The sequence below is a fragment of the Pararge aegeria genome, chromosome 4 (assembly GCF_905163445.1).
Source record: "Pararge aegeria chromosome 4, ilParAegt1.1, whole genome shotgun sequence".
Classification (NCBI taxonomy): domain Eukaryota; kingdom Metazoa; phylum Arthropoda; class Insecta; order Lepidoptera; family Nymphalidae; genus Pararge; species Pararge aegeria.
Genome location: NC_053183.1, coordinates 5,530,738 through 5,554,713, shown reverse-complemented (window position 1 = coordinate 5,554,713; position 23,976 = coordinate 5,530,738). Strand labels below are relative to the sequence as shown.

The following is a 23,976-nucleotide window of genomic DNA, read 5'->3' as shown; positions in this document are numbered from 1 at the left end:
TTTTTATGAGAACATAATGAGTAATTTTGCAGAGAAACAAAATAACAGTTAATTTCTTCCAGGCTCCACGAGTTCGACGAGCAAGTACGTGCAGTAAGGGACGGGATGTCACGCGTTATTCCCGCACCACTTTTAGCGCTCTTTAATGCTTCGGAATTGGAGACGCTCGTGTGCGGATCACCAGACATACCGGTCCACTCGTTACGTGCCTCTGCTACATACAAAGGTAGTATTTCGATATACCAATTGACAGACTAGTTGGGTTATTCGTTTGTATACTAATTCAATATATAAAACTATATTATATAAAATATAGTGAAAATATAAAAAATGGGGTGAAATATTGATATTGAACCAAATGAATCCAGTATGGCATCTTTAAACATGTAAGTGTTTTGTATATAATTGATGAAGACAAGTACTATTAGGATTAAAATTTCTGAAATTTTCTCTGGTCTGGTCTGGTGGGAGTCTTACTGAAAAAGACGTGCAACTAAGTAGTTAAGCGTTGTACAACGTCGCGTCGCCTAGAAACCGATTAGAGATATGGGTTTAGCATCACTACCATACTCAGTGGCGTGCACTTCACACATGTAGAAAAGCACTGCCTACCCTATAATTTTTGTACAACTCATAAAGGAGAAGGATTTTTCCATTTTATGCCATTTTCCTACTTTATCCATACCCTTGTCATACCCCTGTACACGCCGCTAACCAGAATCCCTAAGAGGTTAGCCCGCATCAGACATCTTCAATTCTTGCCATCTTAGACTGCATCATCATTTACCACCAGGTGAGAATGCAGTCAAGGGCTAACTTGTAGTGGAAAGAAAAAAACACTTTTGGGAGTTGTGTATGGTTCAAAACTAGAAACATAGAGCTCTAGTGTGTCTTGACCTTGAAATAAGTAAGCTGGCCTTGAACTCCTTGTCACAAGCATCTAGTATCTACAAACTAATATAATGTATGTTTCAGGTGTTGAACCAAACGCTCCGCTTGTCCAATGGTTCTGGGAAGTTATGGAGGAACTTTCAGGCAGTGAGCGTGCTCTTTTCCTACGTTTCGTGTGGGGGAGAACGCGTTTGCCCCGCGCCCCTCAAGATCCACGTCAAAGAGACTTCGTTCTACAGGTTAGAAAATGAATGAATAAAGTTTTGCTGTGTACCAGGAAAAAAGTATATATATAAACACCCCAACACAGTTTTGGGAATTGAATCACACACATCACACAAACATTTTCAGTTGTGGGAATTGAATCCACAACCTTGGAATAAGAATGTCGCTGAGTCGCTGCCAACTGCGCCAATCGGCCGTCCATATAATAGAGCTTTTATTTAATAGAGAATTTTCCATGGTCTCGTCTAGTGCGAGGTTTGGGTGGTGGCTAGTTACCATCTTACCATCTTACCTTACCGAGAAAGACGTGCAGCTAAGCGATTAAGCGTTCGGGTACAATTTTTCCTTTCGTCTCCTAACTTTTCCATTCCGCACTAAGTCGCGCCGTGCGAAAAATATTTTAGTTTTCTAATGTATTGAATTTTCTATCTAGGTTCTCGACAAGTACCAACCACCAGATCACTTTTTGCCAGAGAGCTATACGTGTTTCTTCCTCCTAAAGATGCCGAGGTATTCCTGCAAGAGCGTATTACGAGAAAAGTTAAGGTAAGAAACATTACAAACCAAAGGTGCAAAACCAATGTAACAACCCTATCTATAATATCTGACACTTTTAACATAAATGCCAATTTTGGCGTCGGGAAATAGAATAAAATGGATTTATATACAACCTTCCAACACTTACTTTATCTTGTAAAGGGTTGGATTTTAAGTCGTGATATCCTTTCTTGGCTATTGCATCTTCTGTACTTTAAGTTGGTGGCTTAATTCTTCACGTGTCATATAAAGTCCACTGAGTACTTAAGTTGTATTATAGTAGAATACGTCCTATGATTCCCTTAGATTAGGAAATATGTGCCCTTTTGTTAATATGGATATGCCATTAAATCCAAATAGGTTTCAATTTATACAATTAAAACTAAATTCAAACGAATATTACAGGAGTAAAAACAATAAAATAAAATTGGAAGCCTTAAATATATTTATATAAAGAATGTATTTTAAACAATAATAAGCGTTAAATCTAGACCAGCAAAATTTGTGTCATTACAAGAATTAGAGCCATCGAATGTTTTTCAGGCGGTATAAGTACGTAAAAATTGTATACGGTGATCATAACGTAAAAATTGACAAAATTACCCGAGAAACTGTCAGAATCTAATATTTTGAGTCATACAAGCCTTATTCATATTATTATTGTTTGCGATTGGTGACCCATAATAACACTACCTATTCCTATAACTAATAATTACTAAACTATCTCCTAGATATGCAATACACTTCTGCAAAAGCATCGACACGGACGAGTACGCACGCGTGGCACTCAGCGCCGCCGAAAGGGTCTCTTCAGAAGAATCGGACTCTGAAGGTGACGGTACACCAATGCCGACGTCGATTCCTCCACCTGTACTTTATTCACTCACCAGGGCACCAACGTGGCTATGAAGTCTATTTACGTGAAGTGCTAAACCGAGCCACGAAAGACAAGACTGCGAGAATAAACGTGCCCTGACATTATTACCATAATTTACATGGTAGACGAGTGGCGGATACACATGATTCCTTCATAGATTTATATGGCGTTGGTATATAAAGGCAAGTTTTGCTTCCTCAGGACTATGGTGGATATTTAAATGCGCGAAGTATCAGACAGTCAACTCAACTAAAATTGGGTATACACAACACCGAATTTCGACTGCATCTGTTTATACAGACCTAAGTTGTCATAACTGAACCGCGTGTGCGTGAATTTTTGTTTCTCGTATCAAAAATATGACGCAGACACATCCACTTTCACAGACTTGTGAAACTGGATGTGTCTGTTATACTCGTTTGTGCCGGGTGGACAGGTGCGTCAGGCAAAGGTTGGTTTTTCCATGCGCTGTAATATAAATTAATCCGTCAATTACTCATCAAAACTACCGACTGCAAGCGATGCCAGTTGTGGCATTTTTGTGCTGGTTTGCCTGCATGATGTCTACCATGTAAAAATGGCAGTTAGACAGACTTGTCTGATATTGACAAATAAAAAAGTAGTAAAACTGACATAAATATCGAATAATCCGCTTTTATATGTGTGTGTATAATAATTAAGTATTGGATGTCAAAGTTCAACAAATCACTTAAAACACAATATAAAATTTTACTAAAGTGTCACGTTTAAATTTTTTGCTTATAAAGTTGTTATTTAATAAAAAATAAGCAAAAAAATTCAATGATGTTAATTAAAACCTCGGATTAATCACTAAGTAATATGGTTTGTTGAACTAGACAATCCATCCCATTTAGGGTCACGAATTATTAGACTGATGCCTGTCGAATATTGTAATAGTTAGCAGAATAAAAAAAAAATATTTTCTGCCGATCCTTGGGTTTTCTAAATTAAATTTTTACAAATCCACTCTAGCATTGAAAACAAAGGAATCGCGCGAAACATTTGCGACACGTATTTTATAATTGGGCTACAATTATAAAGTCCATTTGGCGTTGAATTTTATTAAAATCAAATGGAGTATTTTAACGATTAAGCTATCGTGGATGTCAAAAGAAAGGGCTAGCTTTCGCTAACCGACCTATGTCTATTTGATTATTTTTCACATAAACACAAATTAATTATCAAACATGAGTGGAGCAAAGGTGTTCTTTATACTACTCCGTTTTACAAAAACTCACCGTCTAGACGAAACGCATCGGGCTTGAGACCCTTGATGTAACTGAGAAGAATATTTAACGTAATTCTTCCATCCATTTATACAAGTACTAACTTTTAATGCAATAAAATGCTTCCACTATTTGGATGCGAAACTATTATGATGTATCGATTTTTAAATATAATTGCAGTGAATTAGAACATTACTGCTATTTAAACGCAATGACTATTATCTACTACATTGATGAGTCTCAACAACATTCCAAAATTATAATTAGAAAAAAATCCAAAATTATTAATAGGTTCCACCTTTTGTGCATTGATGCTGTCTCCTTTCGGACATACCTATGTTACTCGGGGATGTTTAAATTAAACTCTAGCTTTATGTTCTCGTATTAAATGCTACATTGATCATTTTGAATACTCGATAACGCAATGATATTTTAATGTAGCTGTTTAAGGCATTCAAAAGTTACTAACCATATCGCTTGTTTGCAATTAAAAGCATTCCATCCATACTATTGTTACCGAAGCACGCAAGGGTTTGCTTTAAGTGATCTTATGTAGTTTGTATACGCGTTAAAAGATTTTCGGAACTTATCGATAAAAAAAAGATGTAAAGTATGTCTTAACTAAGTATGCCTGAATTCCAATGCTCGATAATTATTTAACTAAATCGCAATATATATAAGCTTGATATTTTAATCTTTATAACAAATAAAATGAATCTATTTTAATAAACCTCTAACAAATGTATAATTTTGGAACAACCTACATTTTTGCTAGAGTTTGTGTGATCCTTTTAGTATTATGAAAGTTTTGATATTTAGGTTTTTTTTAACTATAACTTTGCAGCACTCACAAAGTATTATGGATTGAAAATCTATAGGTATTAAAGTATTTTTAAAGTGTGACGTCAAATTATCGATGACTGATACCAGTGTACAGCAGATGCAACGAATGGATTTAGCTGTTTGTGATTGTTGGCTTTTAGATAGGAACGGAATTTAGAAAGTGCATTTTATATAGAACAAGCAATTAATGCTAGTCAGATTGTTAATATAAAGGGCTTGATATAAACTTTAATACCTACTTATTTATTTTATTGTAATTAAAATATTATAATATGTTTTGAATAATAACTATTTTACAAAAAGCACCTTAAGATATTGTTGACTCACCAATATAATGCTTCTCTCTCCTTATGCATTATATCTTAGTACTCTCTTTATTGTATATATTTTTAGTTGTCCACAAAAAATATTTTGAAACCATCATACATGATACAAGCTATTCAGTTAACTGTGTAATTTATAATTGTATGTAGTATACGGAATTGTAGTATTAGTAGCACTGTAATGATTTTAGACAGTTGTCATTTTAAATCGTATTTTCTAAATATAAAACACCACCTTGAATTGTGGTAACTAACTTCATTTTAATATTACATTGCAGTTCTCACAGATACCTAACACACATTTACATAGTTTGGTGCTAGTGCTTGAATTAGTGTTAACGTTTTTTACAAAAGTTTTTAGAAAGCACAAAATAAATATAAAATAAGATACATAAATATATTGATACATAGTAGTAGGCTCAATAATCCATTGTAATATTCCATATGGCTTTGTTATTCTTAATCGAAGTATGTAGCCTTAAACCTATTATATGTTCACAAATATTCATTTTAATATTTTGTGATGCTTTTAAAATTGTATCCAAATATTTTTTCACCAAAGAATAACCAGGAAATTAATAGCTGGACAGTGCTTACGTTGTAAAAAACAATGATATAAATTATATCAATTCATACTGTTATTTTTATTTCTTTTAAGTTATTTCAGTGAAAGAGTGGAATAAAGATAATAGAAAATATAATCTGTTATTGGATTGTTCCCATAGTAATAAGTAATAAGTAGGTTATAAAAATAATGACCAGACACTGAAAAAGACCTTCCCACTCAGCATCAACCTAATTTAAATTAAACCAAAGTTAATCCTTTTCGTTAAGGAGAATGCCCAATAGAGAATAATTAGGTGTACGAAAAACTTGTTCCTTAATGAATTTTATTTTACTTGAGAGATAAAAATTTAATAGTTATTAAACACAGAAATTATTTCAGTTATGTTCTGCTGCACTAATTGAGGTTATAAAATGAATGAAATTTTCTACTTTAGAATATTATTTAAGGGTAGCAAGTGATAGAGGATATTCGGGCATTCTTCTATCTTCAAAAGTCTTTAGACTTTCAATTACTGTGGATCTGTGAATCATATTTTATTTTTAAAATGCTACTTAATGATTGTCTACACTATATTTCTAATTAAATCAATATTTATTAAATACATGTTTTATTTCTAGTAACTCTGAACTGATGAACTTAGTTATCCTTAAAGTAGCAACCTCATTTTCAACATGCAATTTGCAATTTTATTTTATTTAAAAAACAAAGGGCAATAAGGATTTTGGCTTATCTATGGTTTGCCATTTTGATTTTATTTCAAAATCTCATTCAAGGTTAATTCCTTCGAAAACTAATAATTAGGACCATTTTAACAAAAAATAATCTGAAGACAGAAACTTGAAAAGATTTAATTTCAAAGTTTTAATGTTTTTGTAATCCAGGCTCTACAAAATTCTTCATTGCCTTATTTTATAACCATCTCAACATTGTTTGTAGAATTCAAATATGACCAAACAGAAACAGTCATGCACTTGTTAAATTTTACTGAATAGAGTGCAAATGCAATCCATAAGACGCTTTAAATACCTAACAATGCTCCACAGGCAGATTCTGGTTTGAGCATGAATTTTTAACCTTTTGGTTAGTTGAGTGGAAGATTATTTTTACTTAATATTGAGAATTTTCAATATAAAGTGGTAGATTATTCAATATAGGAAAACAAAATAAAGCTATTTCACATGATTATTTATTTATTCACACTAGACAATTAAACATTGCTCTTAAAGAAACTGCTTAAATAAAAATGGAGTAATAACTTTAACATTGTTTTATTTTTTTGCTTTTGGCTTCAATGCAAAGTATAATGCGATGACACCAAAGACTGCATAGGTTGCCTTCGCAGACTGAAAAGAAAGAATTATAAGGTTATTTTTAAATTGTAATAACTACATTAAAATCATTTACCCGGCTGACTTTTCTGAACTTTTATTTAGTTAATTTGGTATAACCCACCTAAAACATAGACAAGTAAATTTAATAAAAGTATCTTTTATTATATAAAAATATACATTATAAAATTAAAATGTTTAAATTTAAAAAATAATATAAAAATAACCTACAAAATAACAACTAATGATAAATGAATTTACCTGTCAGGTTTGTAGATATTTTATAAAAGAACTAAGTCATCTCATGAAGATTCCTCACAAAGTAGGTACTTACTATCCCAAGAAAATAGGAATGAGATACCTCAACATACAGTAAGATTGTATTAAACGAAGTTCTATTATTAATACTTACGTTTGCTCTGCCTTTGTTTGTGGTACTGTTAAAGTATTTGGAAAGTCCTTTTAATTGGGAATCATCGACATTTTCTGCTCCAGCCATTCTAGAACAAATATTAAACAATTTAAGTAATTTTAACAATACCAACAGCGAATGATTTCTCTATCAGTTCTTTACTTTATATTGCTTTGCTTTAGATTCGAATAAAATAAACAATAGAACTAAAAATACCTGCTATTGAAATTATGTAATTACAACCTCCAAGAAAACTTCGAAAACGACAAGAGCAATCGGCTGATCGTTTCACGTTTGACAGTGACAGATGAAAATGCGTTTCATTTTATGCTAGATATTTTACTATTTTTTATGTGTAAAGTACACATAAAAAAACAGCAAGTAGTTAAATTGCTATTTAAAAATCAATTGACTGTCGATTTCTTCTTTTTGCTCTTGAAAAGTTTGTAGTAAACGTAATATAATGCGATTCCTCCTAGCGTTACTTTTGAAACCTGAAAAGCATGTTTTTTATATTAAAGTCAATTAATCAAATACATTATGGAGTCATTTTATCATGACTCCATCAAATGCGCTTTACCATACTTAAGTACGCATATTATTTTTAATAGAGTTCAGGAATTTGTATGATTCATTGCCTTAAGCTCCGGAACTACCTCAGTCAGGTTTGTAAATTCTTTTTGAAATTAGCTCATTGTAATATAAGTACTACGGTATACGCTAGGGTTTACGCTTCTAATAAACTATACGGTGTAAGGTTCTGACCTTATAGTTTATTATAAGTGCATATCGTTAAATACCAGAAAATATATGTTGTATTCGATTCGATGTTAGTTAGGTTTAAACCAAGTAATCTACCAAGGCACAACACCAGAGGCATGGCACGGGAGCGTGGTGGTTCTATTCTTCACAACAGTGACAACACTTTACTGAAGAACTACTTACATACCCATCTCGCTGTTGAGACAGGTCTACATGTTGTTCTCGAGATTCGTTACAAATTGTTTCACTAGGTTCGATGATTTTCTGCCTCCCGAACTTGGGTCAATTGTGAATGAATGTGATTATGAAAGGATCTGAAACGTGGTCGGTAACTATGGGCCATATTAGAAGGATTAGAGTCACTCAGCGGGCGACGGAAAGAGCTACATTAGGAGTATCTCTACGTGATCAAATCGGAGAGATCTTAACGTGATCTCTCCGATGAGGAGATTCGTAGAAGAACTAGAGCTACCGACATAGCTCAACGAGTCACCTCACAATGGGTGAGTTGCATAGCTCGGAGAACTGATGGACGTTAGGGTCTCAAAGTGGTGGAATGGCAACCCTACACCAGTAAACGCACCATTGGTCGATCCCTATGGAGGGTAGAGGTAAGGAGAGTCATCTTATATGGGAGAAAAGTTGAAAAAGTGTCCAGTTGTTGCGCTAAATAACAGTTCAAAAATCCTCCACAATGGCGCTGGTGGATGCACAGGGTATGGTATGAATGTAGCAATCGTAGATGAATTGATGTATGCCGAGTTAAAAAATTTAACGTCATTATCGACTAAAGTAGTTAATTATTGAGAATTTCAACAACTTACGTTGTACAAAATATTGTGGTAAATATAACCGTACTTCCTTGTATCTCCATACTTCCTTGTTTATTTTTCAAGCCTACTCTAACAATATTTATATTTGGCGCTTCTTTTAAGAGTTACCCTGATGCAAATGTGGCGCCATCCTAATTTAATACATTTTGACGACACTTTTTCATATACACAGATGACTCTCCTTACCTCTACCCTCCATAGTCGATCCCCAATGATGCGTACTAATGTGCTACTTTATCGCCGGTAATAGATAGATACCAATATATAGGTAGTAGGCTACTCACATTAGCTCGTCCACGATTTGTTTCGCTATTGAAATACCGACTCAAGCCTTTCAAGTTTGGGTCATCTTCTACTCCGCCCGCCATCGTTATTAAATAACTTCAAATCAGATTCAATGCACTTTTAGTTTTCCGAAATTTGCAACTATTGTGGTAAAATGAAAAATGACACTTTATTTTTAACAATGTTTGACCGAAATTTTGTTTTCTACCTAAAACATGAAAGGTTTGATAGATACCTACTGACTTTTTCAAAATTGACTATAACCCAAAGAGGATACAAGCACCTCATGGGTGGTTTTCGAGAACAAACCCATAAACACTAGGTCTAACTCCACACTTGATGTAAAACTGTTTGTAAATAATTTACTAATAGCTATTTAGAATTATTTAAACAACTCAGATGAAGGAGGAACTGATATACAAGGAGAGATTCAATAGGGTGGGGTGTTTGTTTGGTATAGGTACAAGGTATCTTATTATACGAAAACAGCGTGCGTTAGGGTCCCATTGTTTTTGGGTTTATGTAATAATTAATAAGTGACCAGTACCTTATCATGTAACAAGAGGTCACGCAAACCCGATAAACAAGGCTCTAAACATCGCGTAGATTGGATGTCCTACCAGAATGCTAAATAGCTAGGTTGCACGTTTTTGGAGGTTTGATGGTAACTTGCCTCGGCCGAAGCCTCCCATCAGATTAGGCCAAGGAAAAATCTGACTGCCGAATCTTGCCACTGCTGATGCCGGGAATCGAACTCGGGTCCTCCCACAGTCACAACGCTCACCGATGCGCCTGAGATGTCGTCAAGCAGTTGCAACATTAAGTTCGTCTAATAGAAATAGGTTGTAGTAAGCACACCCTCACTTTTCTTTGGAAACTATATGAAAATAAATAAAAATACACTTTATATAATCGTTTAGTATCACATTTTATACAAATTTTTACAGCAACAATAATGCAACAACGGAAAATCTAAAAACCAGAATCTAACTGAATCCTCCGAACCGCGACGCACCGCATACTACGGGTATACTGTATGTGCAGGCTTTGAAGTTGCCGACGCACACCCTTAGCATTAATTGGTAGCCACTTAGAAAGCGCAGGATCTATTAGTGCGAACGAACTTTAAGTGTTACCTTTTTTACATGTTTATCCCAAGATATTTCAATAAAACTCATTCAGGTTTAAGCAATAAACGCATTTATTAAATAACTGGGTGGTGTTTTATTTGTAATTTATAACTATTTACAAACACCTACAAAAATACTATCTTATTTTTAAATTTACAATTTACCAAATTTAAATTGTTAGATAAGGTTATCCCGATAAACAAGGCTGTATTTGAATGATTAAAATTTTTTAATCGTAACCGGAACATTGAACGCTTAGCGGTACGTCTTTGTCCTTGTCTGTATAAGGTTTGTAACTAGCCTCGCTAGCCAGACCCGAGAAAATTCTGAAATTATAAATTGTCAAATTGCCCTACCGGGGATCGAACCCGGGACCAACCACAGACCACTTAAAACTACGAGAGCTCACCGCTGCGCCTGAGAGGTCGTAAAGAGTCGTCGGTCGTTCTAAATACAACGATTACTATTTGACATGCACTAATGACAAGTGGGTATACTCATTTCAACAGTGTGAAAATAAGGCGCATATGTAACGATTTTAATAGTAACGTTGTGCAAAGTTATTTTTACAATCTGGCAATGAAAACTGGATCGGCAAAATTGTTTTTTATAACTTAATGGATAATATTATTTTTAAACATGTTTCCATTTATAATAATAATAGTCAAATATTTTTTTTAACTATACAAAGCACATTTAAGGTTTGAGCACCACCAAAGTTACTAAGATCACTGTAGCTTAATTAAAAATCGTATAAAACTTGCAAAGCTCAAAATACTTAATACATTTTATAAAATAATTGCCCTCATTTTTATAATCTCAAATTCACTGGGTGAGAATATTTGGCTTTTTAACCTAATTATCATAATGGACTAGTATTCAATAAAATGAAAAAAAATACTAACAAAGTTAATCTTTATAATTTTATAAAGTTAAATATTCTATATTCTCTTTGAATGTCATCTTTGTGTAAACAATCAAGCAAAATGTATAAAAATTAAATTATATAAAAAAATACAAATAACATAGTCATCTTCATAGCATTTATCTTATAATAATTAAGTACTACCCACACACTTGAGCACATAGTGTACTTTAGAAATCGACAATTTTTGTTTTTTTTTTTAATCATACCACACAATAAAGCCATGGTTTTCATGTTAAGGAGCAAGAAATATTGATGACTGAAATTTATCAAACAGTTAACTTTCAGCATCCCACATATCAATTTCAAGTTTAAGATTTTAATTTTAGATTATTATGTTTTTTATAAATCAAGCACTGGTTACATCTTTCTAAAATTAAAAATAATTCATATACTCCCAAGACCCTAATCACTATGCTTTTGACAAGCTTAAAATTCTCTTTGCACAAGGCTAAATCACAGTTGAGTTAGGACCAGTCATTTTCACCCTTTGGGTCATATTGCACCAGTTCCTACATTTATATCTAAAATATCTTGAATGTAAGTCTTGTACATAGGAAGTTATATTTTTATATTAAGAGATCCTCTTCCCAATCTTCTTTTTCTCTTTCAGAAATGGATATTGAAGGTCGCGTAATCTGCTTTAATTCTTCATGTGTTCGAGGAGGAATAGGGTTGTCACTTAAATCTACATATTCAAGTGCTCGTGATCTCGCTAATCTGTCGACATCCACTTCTGCAATAAAAACAAAATATTTATTAAAGTAGTTTTCCATAAGCCATCACTAAAATAATTTTAAGAATTCATTTGCGCAAAAGAAGTATGTTATATTTTCTTTGAAATTACCTTTACATAAAACATAATTAATAATTCAAGTACCAATGATTTGATTGTGGTGTGCTAGAAGCGTGTGCAAACTTGGGCACTGGCAGGCAATGTGTGGAAGGGCCACAAATGTGTTGTGCGAAATGTCGAGGCGCTGGAGGCATGCCAGTGTGCTAAGTTCATCAGGTAATTTGGCCATTTGATTGTTTGACAGATTTAAGTCTGAAACAAAAGACAAAGATTGTATTACATTTAGAAAGACCAAATAACACAAAAAACACAACACAAAAGTAGCATGTAGTTATCTTTCTATTATAATACTGAAGGATTTCTTTTCTTGAACAAACTACCAACACAAGTCATAAAATTATTTTAGAGTTTGATACGTAATTAAACTAAGATAAGATAATTAAACTAACAAACACTAGTTAATTTTTGCCTATATTAAAGCCCATTAAATTACTGATTTTGTAAAAAATTGTAAATAGGTCAATTTTGATTATATAATTTTTTTTTTGTGTAAAAAATGTGATAGAAAATGTTCACAAAATGGCAGTTTTAAAAGTAAAGTACAATAAATAATGCATAAAAGTTGAAACATAAAATAGCTTACCTGTAATTAAACTAAACTTAACAGTGAATTTTGGTGGAATCTTTGTTATTACATTCCCACTAAGATCGCAGCTCTTGAGCTCTGTGTGACGCATGAGGTGGTAAACCGCATCAGGAACTTGCATAAGTTGACATTCTGATAGATCTGTAACAAATATGTGACATACTTTAACATGATTTTCTTAATTTTATAACAAAGCTCATCATAAAAGGCTCTTGATTTGACATTGAAACTCAGTATGGACATTTGACAAGGCAAATATGAAAGTCTGCTATAAACATATATGTATATATACATATATTACCATTCTTTACTTTCGTTTACTTATTTAGCTTACCAAGAAAATGTAGTAATATCACGGCTGGGAGTTGTTTAGTTTTAGAAATATTTATTTTCTATGATAGCTGCTGTGCATATTACAGTGCAGTAACAGATACTTACTGCAGATCATGCAAGATAATACAACAATACATAACATAATGCAACATAATACTCTGCATTTTGGCCTCTAAAGAAACCTTGTAAAAGATTTTACTGATGCTTTGAAGTAGTTTAATACTGGCTAACTTTCCTGATAACTTTATGATATAAAATAGCCTTAAACCTTTCTCAAGGATTGAAAATTCGACTAGTCTAGTCATTAGCGTATTAAAACAAACATCCAAAAAAATTTTCAGCATTATTGAACAGATTCATAGTAAACATTATTTGTCAAATAAGTATGATAATGATGAACTTATAAATATATAAATTGAGGTCACAGTATATTACCTAACTCTTGAGATTCCTGCGCATTTTCACATCTTAATATCACACGTGTTACAGCCAAAGCCATTGTTTCGAATGGACTATTTAAAATATTCTTGAATACGATAAAAACTATGCAGTAACCCGAATTTCACTTTCGAGGTCTTCGAAATATTGCATGGAGCGTTCGACTGGTTATTTTTACACCTATGTAGTTCAACTACCTACTTCATAGAATCCAGAAATAATCTATTTATAACAATTTAGTTTCTGCGAACTGTTACAAGATATATTATTTCTTATTATCTGTGAACTTAACGATCGAATTTGTGAACACGAATTTGGTATGTTACAGGTTGGTACTGATCCAGGCTGTTCCTTGAAATTAAATATGATTTACAATCGTAATTCGAAATGTAATGTTTTTGTTTTCTCTTGAGCTAACTCTTGAATCTTGGCTAAGAGACATTGACATTTGAAAATTTATCGTGACACTGACATACAGTAAGCAGTGACAGTTTCGTTTAGAAATAATAATTGCATTGCATCTTCCCGATCAAATACTTTGGAATAAGCTTTGATTTTATATCCCTACCAATATTATAAATGTGAATGTAAGTTTGTTTGTTACGCTTTCATGCGAAAACAACTAAACCGATCCTCATGAAACTTTGTACACATATTCTATTATTTACTACACATATTTATTATATTATATTGGAAGTGTTAGAAGTAATATAGGACTTTTTATCCCGTCTTTAAGCCCTAAGACGATTCCTTTGGGAGAGGGGATGAAAGTGTTTGACGATTTTACACCACAACTCCTATATTTTTGTATTATGAAGGTAGTAATATGTGTTTTGCCCAATCTTTGTGTATATCTGTTGAAAGTGGTTGGAGATAGAGGACAGAACTTCTCAGCGGACAGCAGCAAACCCCTCTTTAAGGCTTAGCAATTCTGAATACTTTAAATTTTTTTAGAAATACAACTAAATTGAATGCCACATCAATAAACAAAATCAAACGCAGACGAAGTCGCGGGCAACAGCTAGTTATTTATAAATTATTGAGCACAAATTAATTTTAAAAAATTTAATATATCTAAAATTGTAATTATAAATAAATATATTTGAGCCTTGCGACGCCTATGTTACAATTGTTTAATCTAAGAACAATAAATAGTTTATAGATGGCTAGTGTCCTCCTTAATCAACAAGTTAATATGTCAACATTGGCAAACTAAGTACCTATCTGTTCTATCTAATTCAAAGGGATTTCAAACTGGAGTTTGTAATTGTATGCTGATTGCAGTTGTTTGATGAAACTTCAAAACAACTGATCACGAACTTCAATTTTATTTTACCAATCCTTTTAAATATAATATTATGCGTTCCTAGCCTTCCTGCTGCTACGATTACCGAGGAAGTGGATTAAAAGAACAAAGACCTCAAAGCAGTTTGGTTGTTTATGGAATAAATTGTTCGATTAAGGCCAACACGTTTCTTGTCGTGTTTATGATAGCAACCCATTGTGCACTTGTTAATATGTCACGTTGATTTTTAGGGTTCCGTAAGATAAAACCGCTTGGAATAGTAAACAGAAGGTAATTCACCTGCTGTCTAGGTTATGTATGATAGCAGTACCTTGTTGCGACATAGCAAATAAATCGATTAAGTGCAACGGGTTCGATTCCCGAATAAGCGCGATTTTTTCTACAATGTGCATTTCGTGGCCAGTTGCGTTCCATCATTATATTTCTTCTCTATGGCCCCGTCGTAATGTGAACAAGATTTTTAATAATAGACGTATTCGTATGTAGCACGCAATAAATCCATGTGACTGCGCGTGTCTGCTACCTTCCGCGTGTTAGCACATTCATTGTGCTCGCACTGTCTTCCGGGAGTCGATATGGATGCAATGTGGAATGAGGAAAATCTAAAAAAGCATTTTAACTTAGATTCCACTTAATGAATGCAGCAGTGCGTAGCAATTAATAGGTATGTAAGTTGGTATTTAGTTATTATAATAATATAACTTATAATAAAGTGTTTAGTTTCTCAATGTAGTTATATTTAAGATTGATCGACTGATACTTCATTATTTTTTACCACACATCGCCATCTAGCCCCAATGTAAGCGTTGCTTGTGTTATGAGCACTAAGATGACTGATGAATATTTTTATGATTAATATGCAAATAAACACCCATACATTAAAAAAACATACAAACACTTTCCAGTTGTGGGAATCGAACCCACAGCCTTGGACTCAGAAAGCAGGGTGCCCACTGTGCCAATCTTCCTTCATAGAGGTAGGTAGGTGTACGTTATGTAGAGATTATATGTACATGTATTGTATGTTATATACAGAATTGGCTTCTTCTTGGTAATCTATCATTTTGAAAATTAAATCCCAGGAAATCTTGAATGCCAGTAATATGCCAGCATAACTTGTCAGATGTATAGTATGGAAGAGAATTATTATTATCCAATAATTATTAATATCCAATCTTTACCTAAATGTTACGTATGGATCACCTACATGATTACAATATCAATGATCATTACTAATTTACATAATCAGTTAAGTAACATAGTTAACAGTATAATTTACCAAATCTCTCATGTAAAATCGAAGTCAAGGATTTAATAATTCGAATCGGTAATACATTACGCGCACGCGACCGAAATCGAGTCGCGTTGCTTTTGGTGAACGCGTATGGAAACTGCGCAGATGTAGGCAGATCTCCAAATAACGTTAGTTAATATTAGGGATTACGATGTCTACAAGCAGCTGCCAACTGGGCTTTTTATTGAGTGTACCAACAATAACACAGGCCTAAATAAATATAAGTATACTACTATGGTAAATCCCTACTGTTATATACTTACTTTTATCACTAAGTACCTACATTATTTATTCGCGAATTTGCGTAAAGATAGCTAAGTACTAGGTTAGGTTAGGTTTTTTTTATGGAAAATGTATTTCCAAAGAACATATTTATTTAAAACTTTAAAAGCAGAACCTAACCTTACATAAATTATATTCATAATAGCTGAAACTCAGTATGGACTATAGTAATATTCTTATAGTAAATATTCCTTCCTATTATATAGGAAGTATGTACTATTATATATATTGAATATCTACATTAACTATGAATTTATGATTTAGGTTCTTACCTATTAATGTGGGTATTTACCTATCTGCCAAACCTATTCCATTTATCAATATACTAATCATTATCTTACAAAGTCCTAGTGATGAAGTGACAACGATACCGAAACGAATAGTTGTCCTATACTATAGTCACGGTAGTATATGGCAAATCTATTTGTAGTTAGGTACTACCGCTATTATGTATTCTACGTAGTACCAACGGGGTACTACGTTGTATAATTAAATATTCTATGGAGATATCGTTCCTTTTGTTATCTAACATCAATCATTCGATGCAACCTAACTACTTAAGAGATTTACTAGATTTACTAGAGCAACATATTATAGGTAACGGGGAAAACGGTAGCCGACAGGACATCAACTACGTTACGATGCAGATCCTTACGATGCCTTGAAGTTCGATGGTAAATAGGCGGAGATGGAACCAAATATAATACTTCAGTTCCGAAGATAAGCTTTAAAAACAAACAGTATGGATAAATAGGTAAATTAATAAATATTCTACGACAATACACACATAACCACCTAGCCCCAAACTTAGCGTAGCTTGTGTTATGGGTACTAAGATGACTGATTAATATTTTTATAAATAATATACATAAATACTTAGAATATACATATAAACACCCAGAAACTGAAAAACATTCATGCTCATCACACAAACATTTTCCAGTTGTGGGAATCGAACCCACGGCCTTGGACTCAGAAAGCAGGGTCGCTGCATTCTGCGCAAATCGGCCGTCATATATAAAAACAAACTCATTTTCTTGAGCGTGCGTTTGGCAAACAAACAGTATGGCATATATAAAAACAAACTAATTTTTTTGAGCGTGCGTTTGGCAACGATAAAGTACGAACCCAGACATTTTATTTTGCATATTATTAAATGTACCCTATTTATGTATCAGACACTCATAAAACTAAAACTAAGAGGTTTTACAATCGGTTTTAAAAAGCTTAGCTTAGCCGGTTTTTTATCACTATCCCGCAGACAATTAGGACTTTGCTATTAAGTAAATAATAATAATAATAATAAGAGGTAGACGTTTAGTATAAAATAACTTCGAAATAATTTCGACTTAACAGAGTGTAGTCCATAAATTGCAACATGTATCGATAGATTGCGCTCATATTGCGTTACACGTTAGTTCAACATACTGATACTTACATTATTTTATCAATATTAAATAGGTTTATAAATTAATAAAGAAATACTTATTTGTTAAGTTTTTGTTCTGGTATAAGTGAACGTACGTTTATACGTTTATTTAACTGGTAAGTAAAAGTTCTTTCATTTTAAACAACTACCTAAACCAGTAATGCCTTCCTATGGCATAGTCAGTCCAACGACCAAGATTCGACTTCGTAGACACCTTTAAATTTTTAACAGTAACTTTTTTTCTATCATCTACGATCTATCTCTCTCAATCTACCAAGATAGAATCGAAAGGTATTTTATTTAACATCACACTATGATCCTAGGTTCCGAGAAAACAAAGTCATGTAGCTAGTATTCTAAGCAGACACGTACTTTATATTACTTGGAAAAATTAGTAAGAGAAGATTTTTATCAGATGTTCATGCATCTTGCAGGAGTGAAAAATGTAAATATGACGAGCGATTATCCCATTTTTTGGTTTAATTTAAATCTTTTCTAATACTTGCATAGCAGTTTCGTAATCGGTAGAATCTTATGTATATGTAAAAACTTTCGAAGATAAGTGACTAACTAATATTTTCATTTTAAATCACCGGCAGATTTATCCGAAAGATACTCTCACAAAAAATCAAAAATGTATTTTTTTAATGGTTCCATCTTATAGCAGCATCTAAAGATGTCGGATCAGCATCAAATATGCAGTAAACATTAGACTCATTTTGTTTGTTATTATTTTAATTAACAACTTGCTTCAAATAATGTCAAAACAAACAATGTTTCGACATTATATGTTTTGATAATTTATTAGAATTCTTCTGTATTAAATAAATTGATGAAGTGTATGTGTGTGCGTATGAACGTGTGTGTGAAAGACCTTTACTGTAAAGACAGATACACAGAAATCTTGATTCGAGCTGAACTAGTCACCATGAGTATCCGGATACGATCGGCACGAGTAGGTACCTGCATAATATTATTGCCGGATGACATATTGCTCACCGGCGAATGATTTTGCGTCACCACCCACAACAGTTACATCGCTTTACAACGCTGTTTACACCATTTTGATATGTACACTTACCTACTTTACGTTTACATCACCAACAAATGTAATTCAAGTTATTGCATTAAAATAGTAATAAGTATATAATTAATTGCCACATTTTTAACTGCTCTATTTAGAAAGCAGGAATCGGATAATTTAAAACCTAGAGCCAGTTGTTGTCCGTTTCTTCATCTTTGCAAAAAACCTTGGGAAATTAATAATTGAAATCAAAAGCATTATATTAACCTAGCTCGTATGACAGTGGGTTGCGAAAAACTGTCTCAGTATACCATACTATTTTTCACTGTTTTGCAAAAGCCCTAGGTTCTTGTAAAAATAAATACTTTTCTTATTACTTACCCTACGTAAACGTCTCATTAAACTAGGCTAGTTAGAAAGTAGGTCCTATTATTGCGATGGGGTATAAGGTAGGTTAGGTACAGTATTTATGCTATTAAAAACTAAAGTTCCACACAACGTTCCACACGTTTTTTTATGAATCAAAACTTTTGGCGGCATAAATGTGCAATGTATTTATTAAAATACGCGGTGATTACCATAACATCAGCTGTGTTCTAATAGGACCACGGAATCTTCTTCTTGTTACCCTTATCCTTAAAGTGGGGTCGGTGCAACATTTCTCCTTCCACTCTCTTCTACTATGATTTAAAATGCATTTATCTTACATCACCCAATCCAAACATCTCTTCTTCGGTCACTACGGATATGTCCTCCGTAAAAAGTATTTTATATTTTTGTGGTAACATGACATTACGTGACCATACTACGCAGCTTATTGCTCCTCATTTTTTCCGTCACTGGTGTTATTTTCTTGACATATTTGACAATTAAGTTCAACCCATCGGTACATATGATTTGTTTTATACAGCGTTTCATCGGGCGACTGGGAAGTAGACCGGCAGGGTGATTACGTATCTCGCGACAGCAATGCGACAGGCGTAAATCTTGCAATTACTGTTGTCAAACGTCACTTTTGTTTATTTATTGTATAGAAAAGTGACGTTTGACAGCAGATTTACGCCTGTCGCATTGCTGTCGCGAGATACGTAATCACCCTGCGGCTCCCTGTCAACACTGGCTTCCTCAGTAGCTAGGGAGAATACAGCTATTTTAAAAGTGACCCCTTTAATATTTATATATACTTTTAATACATACCATAAACTCGCCATACCGATAATATAGGACGGTTTTAAAACATCCATCACAACTTTCGCATTTCGGTCTCCAAGTGATATAACGAATTAAAATAAATATTTTAAATCATGCGACATTTCCTTAATCCTTACGGCTTCAAGTTGACCCCTTTTACATTTTGTTCCGGAAATTGCCTCAATAAAATAAATAACATGACGTTTTTGTGATAGATACCATACCATACCTATTCTTATGAATTTTTGCGAATACGGATGTGAATACAACATGCTTGATTATAAAAAGTACCTCGTTCGTCTAGTTGTTCGGGTTTTGTTGTTGTTTTGTTAAGGCTGGTGGAGACCACCAATCCACATAGGGCCAGCGTGGTGGACCAGCCAGCGTGGTGGCATTAACCTCTTCTAATTGTTGAAGGAGATTCGTGCCCTATAGTGGTAGTGTACTTAAATAAATTTGCCTTAATTTCAATTTGGGACTTCCGAAAGTTCGCAAAATGCCTTTATGATGGGTTTACCTTAGCGAAGCCGCGGAAGATATATTTATAAATAAGTATCATAGCTCCCTTTTTATCATTTCGTATTTTTTCCGTGTACCTATTATGTTTACGATAGAAACATTTAAGTACCTAACTAGGTACCCTAGGCCTGTTACAGGCACTTATGAGGCGTTCATACATATATGTTTACATAATTGTAAGAGGATGGTGATAAGTATGCCAACTTAAACCTAAAGTTACGAGGGCTCCAAACGCGCCCTGGTCTAACAAGACACACAACAAACATAGCCTAGAAATATATTTGGATAATCTAGTGCATGGAGCATTGATAGTGGGTCAAGGTCTCGACCAGTTCATTATCGAATTGCATATAATTAAGTATCCGACTGACCTTACTTTGTACATAATAAACTAAACACTTTGTCGGTTATGGCGCCGCGGTGAGAACTAATAACTTGCAAGCGAGAGGGAGACTGGTTTAATTTTCGTGGTACCGCGTGCCGATTCAAATTTTCCGCCTTGTAATTAAGAAATTTAATAATATAGACCTTTGAAAATATGGTTTGCTTAGTTAAATTAAAACAAATCGAGGGTTTGTTTTTCAAGTAGGTATGGCTCTAGTAATCATGAAAGATGTTCGTAGTTCTTACCGATGTATCATATTGCACAACATTGCACGCTTACGAAGCCAGTTTCTTATTCGAATTCAAACTGAGGCCTACTTTATAAACACTTTTGAAACTCAAGTCTCTCTGCTTGTGGCAGGGACTTTATCTTCGGTTCAACTGGCAGATTCTACTGAGAAGATGAAACTATATCAATAACTGATTCTAAGCTCGTACTAATTTGATTGAATACAAATCTATATAATAAATGGACAAGGTCAGAAAAAAGTTCGAACGTTATTTAAGAGGTGCCCATTCAGTTTAGTATAGGGATACAATAGAGTTATTCCTATTGTTTCAACAACTGCGCGTGAACTGTGAAGGTACGTTTTCATTTATAATTATAGATAGGTACATATATTATATGTACACCTTAAACAAATAATAGATATATTTAAGTAGTTGATAAGATATGATAAAAACAATTTAGTATAGAACCGGCGAAGTAGGTGAACGGGGCGATTAGTTGAACGCTTGTAAACCTTTGTTGTTGTTTAGGCAAAAATAGAGTCTAATGAACTTGTATACTTATATGTTAACTTAGAAAAGGCTTTGTACTTAGAGGTTCCTTTGATGTTATACAGGACAATAGTTTACAATGATTAGTGTTAATATGCAAATTGGTAAATGTATACACCAGTGCATTATCTACAGTAATCTTTGTATATTTATAGTAAATTTGCTGGAAGCCTCTGCGACAAAAGTTGTAATATACCCATGTATCTTAAAATGAATATACTTCTATCTATATATATATTGCTATCAATTTCAGTGAAGCTGTACTCATTTAGATGCGATTTGTTCGCAGTTTTTATAGTCTTAGAATTAGTATAACTACAGCGAGTTATACTTATTCAAAGACGGTAAAATGCATGCATGTCGTTGGTATTTTTATATAAAAAATCTAATTAAAATAAGTCTTTTAACACTGACCTAATTGACTATTTTCCTGTGCATCCTCGCATCTGCTAACGACCCTGATGATGGCCCGTCCGGCTAGCCTTGCGCAAATCATCATCGCTGGCACCCTGGTATCACCTTCCTCTGCCTCCGCAGGCATCCTGGTACCCTCGTAATCCGTCGGTGGCCTCATCACTGCACTTGATAATTGAACACTGCACTCCTAAGTCCAGCAATCACTAGCTAAGTTATCACGATAGGTCCGACAAGATTCCAAAGTCACACTTATTTGTTTATTTATATTATTAATTTGTTTTTCATACACCGCTCCGAAACGCAAAAGCGCCTGGGTGAACGGCAAGGCTTGCAAATTCGAGCGCGGCGTTTCCACCCAGCCTTTATATCGTCGCTAAAACAAAGAAGCATGGCGTGTGAGCGGGATGGCAATAACAACAAACGTGCAGTCTCGCTCGCACTGTCTACGCAGTTGACGCATGTACGCTTTCCTTGCGGAAGCTGTATGAAAATGTTTGGGTGACAAGGATCGTAAATTGTACCTACTCTCAGTAGGTTTGATCTTTCTTTTATCGTATCTATGCTGCTTAAATCGTATTCATTCTCGTGAGATTTTTGGAAACAAACTTTTTTTTCGGATGGAGGTCTTGTTCGGTCACCATTTGGCATAGCGGTCTTTGAAAACCCGTTATGAGTCACTTTTCTTAGTAATTTAATCGCCGATTGAATAATGACTGCGAGTTCAATGTGAAAGGATGGGCTGGATGGTACAATGATTTTCCAGCCTAATTCGCCGTGTGCCATGAAGTGGAGAGCGTAACTATCGTAATTTATTGCATTGCACCGTTGAAATTACTTTCGGTTTTAATAATTATTTAAGTATAATTTTATTATTAAAAAATCTAAATTAATTAGTCTACCTAAATATATATCCTTTCAACGTATCTTCATTTGGTCGAATGGCCAATAAGCCCATTCTTATTAATGTTGCAGGTACCAACCATTTTTTTCTCTTACTCAAAGCAAGTAAGTATTTAGAGTCTATACCCTGCAACTAAATACTCCGGTTTTGCTTCTATTTTTATCTCTTGTGGCTAAACTGTTTCATTACTGCTATATTGCAGCAGGTTTTTAATAATATAAAAAGCATAATTAGAAATATTTTTAAGGAATCAATGTATAAACGCCTCAGTGGTCTAGTGGTTACAATGTTCGACAACAGATAACGAGGGACTGGGTTTTACCCCCGGGTCTCACCAAGAAATGTTAGGAATTACGTTTTTCAGTTAAAAAATCTAAGAACGAGCCCGGAGTTAGCAAACTAGGGTTGCTTCGAACAGCCCTTTTGCCGTCCTCCCCCGTTATAATCTCTAGCAGCGTGATTGCGTGAGCGTGAGCGTGAGACATTAACAGGCGGATCATGAAGATTATAAAATAACTTTTGTTCTTAGAGTAGAGGTTACATATTCTGCATAGAAACTCAATACTAATGCAATTCGATAACACAGGTAACCGTAATCAATTAATGAAGACCTTGATTTATTAACCGGTAACTATAACCACAATAGTTATTAGTACGAGACTATTTTTATTTAGCATTAAAAACTATTTATTAAATAAAAAAAAAATGCTTATAGAAGAAAAAGACAGCATTCTCCTCAGTATATACCCACCTTTACCTACAACAACGATGCAATATCTCAGGTTTCCGGGATCTCGAACTTCGGAATACCGGGATCTTTTGGGGAATATAGGAATTGTATACCTATTTCTTAACAATTCCCCGAGGGATCCCGGAGAATTTGTAAATAGTGTGATTTCGTTCGTTGTAAGTTACTCATTCAAATTTTACCATATCTGCAAGGTCATTCAATCTTATGGTTCTAAATTTTATCGAAGCTTTAACTTCTTAATTATTAATATTATTAGGTAGGTATTCTTTTAACATTTTCAACTCTGGGTCTATTCCACA

The 23,976-nt window shown here is 33.8% G+C and overlaps 3 protein-coding genes across 8 annotated transcripts in view; 1 reads left to right on the top strand and 2 right to left on the bottom strand.

The window, feature by feature from the left end:
• The window catches only part of LOC120637734 (probable E3 ubiquitin-protein ligase HERC2), a 58,063-nt gene extending 52,485 nt beyond the window's left edge, over nt 1-5,578 (top strand). For all 5 annotated transcript variants that reach the window (XM_039909711.1, XM_039909710.1, XM_039909709.1 and 2 more), the window contains 4 exons: nt 63-226; nt 976-1,130; nt 1,550-1,662; nt 2,385-5,578. In XM_039909711.1, coding sequence (XP_039765645.1) covers nt 63-226; nt 976-1,130; nt 1,550-1,662; nt 2,385-2,562 — 610 coding nt within the window. In that variant the 3' untranslated portion in view covers nt 2,563-5,578. The remainder of the gene's footprint in view (nt 1-62; nt 227-975; nt 1,131-1,549; nt 1,663-2,384) is intronic.
• A 1,101-nt stretch (nt 5,579-6,679) lies between these two features.
• LOC120637932 (ATP synthase membrane subunit DAPIT, mitochondrial) lies at nt 6,680-7,588 on the bottom strand. Its single transcript, XM_039910002.1, has 3 exons — nt 7,468-7,588; nt 7,252-7,339; nt 6,680-6,854 (listed from the first exon to the last, which is right to left on the bottom strand). The coding sequence occupies exons 2-3, from the start codon at nt 7,336-7,338 to the stop codon at nt 6,780-6,782; spliced, it is 162 nt and encodes a 53-aa protein (XP_039765936.1). The 5' UTR covers nt 7,339; nt 7,468-7,588; the 3' UTR covers nt 6,680-6,779.
• A 3,788-nt stretch (nt 7,589-11,376) lies between these two features.
• On the bottom strand, nt 11,377-22,364 carry LOC120637849 (leucine-rich repeat-containing protein 40). Of its 2 annotated transcripts, none has more exons than XM_039909883.1 (4): nt 22,023-22,364; nt 12,626-12,769; nt 12,067-12,234; nt 11,377-11,922 (listed from the first exon to the last, which is right to left on the bottom strand). In XM_039909883.1, exons 1-4 carry the CDS (start codon nt 22,180-22,182, stop codon nt 11,756-11,758), a joined length of 639 nt encoding a protein of 212 aa, XP_039765817.1. In that variant the 5' UTR covers nt 22,183-22,364; the 3' UTR covers nt 11,377-11,755. The 2 variants fall into 2 exon arrangements, with proteins under 2 accessions (XP_039765817.1, XP_039765818.1); XM_039909884.1 differs by lacking the exon at nt 22,023-22,364 and adding an exon at nt 13,397-13,816.
• Between the last annotated feature and the right edge of the window lie 1,612 nt (nt 22,365-23,976).

Bases quoted from the DNA above. Each gene is read 5' to 3' on its own strand.
- LOC120637932 (XM_039910002.1), bottom strand. From the start codon at position 7,338: ATGGCTGGAGCAGAAAATGTCGATGATTCCCAATTAAAAGGACTTTCC. The intron at 6,855-7,251 runs GTAAGTATTAAT...CTTTCTTTTCAG, and splicing joins CAAACAAAGGCAGAGCAAAC to TCTGCGAAGGCAACCTATGC.
- LOC120637849 (XM_039909883.1), bottom strand. From the start codon at position 22,182: ATGAGGCCACCGACGGATTACGAGGGTACCAGGATGCCTGCGGAGGCA. The intron at 12,235-12,625 runs GTAAGCTATTTT...CTTTTGTTTCAG, and splicing joins TAAGTTTAGTTTAATTACAG to ACTTAAATCTGTCAAACAAT. The intron at 11,923-12,066 runs GTACTTGAATTA...TTTTTATTGCAG, and splicing joins ACACCACAATCAAATCATTG to AAGTGGATGTCGACAGATTA.